Source organism: Aplysia californica, unplaced genomic scaffold (assembly GCF_000002075.1).
Source record: "Aplysia californica isolate F4 #8 unplaced genomic scaffold, AplCal3.0 scaffold00892, whole genome shotgun sequence".
Classification (NCBI taxonomy): domain Eukaryota; kingdom Metazoa; phylum Mollusca; class Gastropoda; order Aplysiida; family Aplysiidae; genus Aplysia; species Aplysia californica.
Genome location: NW_004798162.1, coordinates 69,814 through 72,387, shown reverse-complemented (window position 1 = coordinate 72,387; position 2,574 = coordinate 69,814). Strand labels below are relative to the sequence as shown.

Sequence of the window (2,574 nt, the reverse complement as noted above, 5' to 3'; positions counted from 1 at the left end):
TTTATCTATGCCAATTTGAATGTATTTTTATTGAACTTTAAGTCCGAAGAAAAGAGAATAAACTTCACAAAACATTTTTTTTAAAAGCGAACGATAGAGAAATAAATCCCAGAAGCGCTGTTGCAACACAAGTTATACAAGTGCCGAATTAGAATTGTTACTAGCGATTAATATACAAAGAGAAGGAAGAGAGATTTAAATTAAAGGATGGTAAATGTCGGAAGAAAGATGGAGCAAACAATACCAGAGCACCAACAAACAAACTCTGCAGAAATGAACATGGAATACCACTTTGAATTATTAAAAAAAAACTTACTTAAAATCAACCACACATTTTTAAAAAATGTGCATACGTATATACAGGTGGATACAAATACATTAATTTGTTTGGGTCTTTTTGGTCTTTTTTTTCTATAAGTTTAATTAATTTATCTAGCAAAAGTCAAACAGAGTACAAGATTGGATAAACATACAACATAAGCAGATATACAAAATACAGATTTAAACAAAGAGACAGATAAAAGCATCAGAAACTAAGAATAATGAGTGGGACTGGTTTTGGCATGGTACATGTGATAAGACTCTCAAATTCTGGATTGCTCAATCTGGAGCAGCCCCAGAACATTTGGGACAGTTGGCAAGTGTGCATAATTTATGTGGTTAGAACATAACAACATAGAATAGCATTTCAATGACAAATTTCCCCACCTGCAGCTGTAAAGTTAGCACAGAGAAAGCTCTCCTGCTGATCCTTGACCTTGTGCTCCGCCCACTCCTTGAGTCGCCACAGTCCTTGTGACTCTGACAGGAACTGGACCAGGTCCGAGATGAAAGACGAGTTGACCGAGGGCAGGCGGATGGCCAGAAATACTGTTACTAATTTGGTCCCCTCTTTTTGTCCTGTGGTATGAGACGATTATTCAGATCTCAGTGATCTCATCCAGATTTATGTTCCATCTAGATCACTAAGATCAGGCGATCAGTATCTTTTAAGAGCTCCTAGAAAAGGAGGTAAAAAATTAGCTGAAAGATCATTTGCCCACCTTGCTCCATCAGTTTGGAACTCTCTTCCCTAACCCTTGAGACATACAAGATCTGACTCGAAATCTAAAATGTCTTTATGACATCATTTTTATGTCAGTAGATTCATGTTCAGTACAATGTTATGTAAATGACTATGTACCCATTTATGTATTCTGCGAATTGCATTGTGTACATTATTTATTATGTATTTGTATGTACTCACTTTGTAACGATGTGTAAGCGTGCGCGTGTGATAAGCAAGTAGATGTGTGTGTGTGTGTGTGTGTGTGTGTGTGTGTGTGTGCGAGTGTTTGGCGTGCATGTGTGTGCGCGAGAGTGAATATTGTTCATACATGCATTTATGTAAAGCGCCTAAAGCTGTGTTCACACGGGAGTGGGCGCTATAGAAATGACCTACATTATTATTATTCAGAGAATGTAAGTGTAAAGAAAAAAAGCTTTTGACAGGAAAAATTAAAAAGATAAAAGTGAATCGGACAACATGACTGAGCCTTATGAGTGGCTCATGGCTTTGTAATAAAAAAGAAAAAAAAGAAATGAGACCCCGCTGTAAACACTTTGGGGAGTTCAGAAAGCTATGGCATCTAGAAATTCATTTGAATGTATTCAACATCATGGTCATGGACCTTTAAGACTACCAGTGGACTTCACTTACACCAAAATCTACAGGAATGCTGGATTTTCTTCATTTAGCCGAGTTTTCCATTTAGAGGTTGCTCAAACAGAAGTTTAAAAAAATTGGAGATTTTGTACTTTTTTGGTTACCCATTGTTTTTTGTTTTCGATTAATTGTGTTCAGTTTAGTTTGAAAAATCATAGTGGTTTATGGAGAGTCAGTGCGATAACAGGACATTTCATCAGGAATAAAATAAAGCTGTAGTAACATGGAATAGAAATAGTAGAAACACATCCCATCCGAAATCCGAAAGAACCCACTTCAAATCAGTGCCTTAGCAGTAGGCAACAAACTTATCAAAGGTGTGCATTTCCTTAACATAAATTTATGCAACATAAAGCACATGTACTTCCAATGGTATACTATTGTAACTTATGTCATGTTTTTCTGACTTGTGATTAATTTCATGAGGGCATTCAATACCAATAACCATGTCACTTCAACCTAAATTTCTCCTGACATGTAAAAAAAAAAAAAAGCAACATTTGTCTTTTTATATGTTCTTTTTCCATTTCATAAACTTGCAACAACAGCAGAGAGACATCTGACGAGAATCTTGTAATGGAGGACTTCATTGCATCCCTCTACATACTGATCAAAATCTTTTGCTCTAGCCCACACTAGAATCTAGTTCTTGAATTTATGAATCACAATTAATGACAGTGAGCCTCCCATCTATTCAGAAATATTTCACTTACAGAATGAGAAAATAAACTTTATGTCTGAATGACTTAGACATAGTACAAATTAATATGAAATATCAGTCGAGTTTTTGGACTGTTATTCACATAAGTTTCATCCAAAAGAACATATCATCAGAGTCATTTCATAAACTCCTAGATAAACCCCCCCCC

The 2,574-nt window shown here is 35.8% G+C and overlaps 1 protein-coding gene across 1 annotated transcript in view; it reads right to left on the bottom strand.

The window, feature by feature from the left end:
- LOC101851989 (leishmanolysin-like peptidase 2) overlaps positions 1 to 2,574 on the bottom strand; it is a gene marked incomplete in the record, with an annotated part of 25,677 nt that overhangs the window by 4,223 nt on the left and 18,880 nt on the right. The window contains 1 exon segment of the mRNA XM_005110454.3: positions 709 to 900. Coding sequence (XP_005110511.2) covers positions 709 to 900 — 192 coding nt within the window.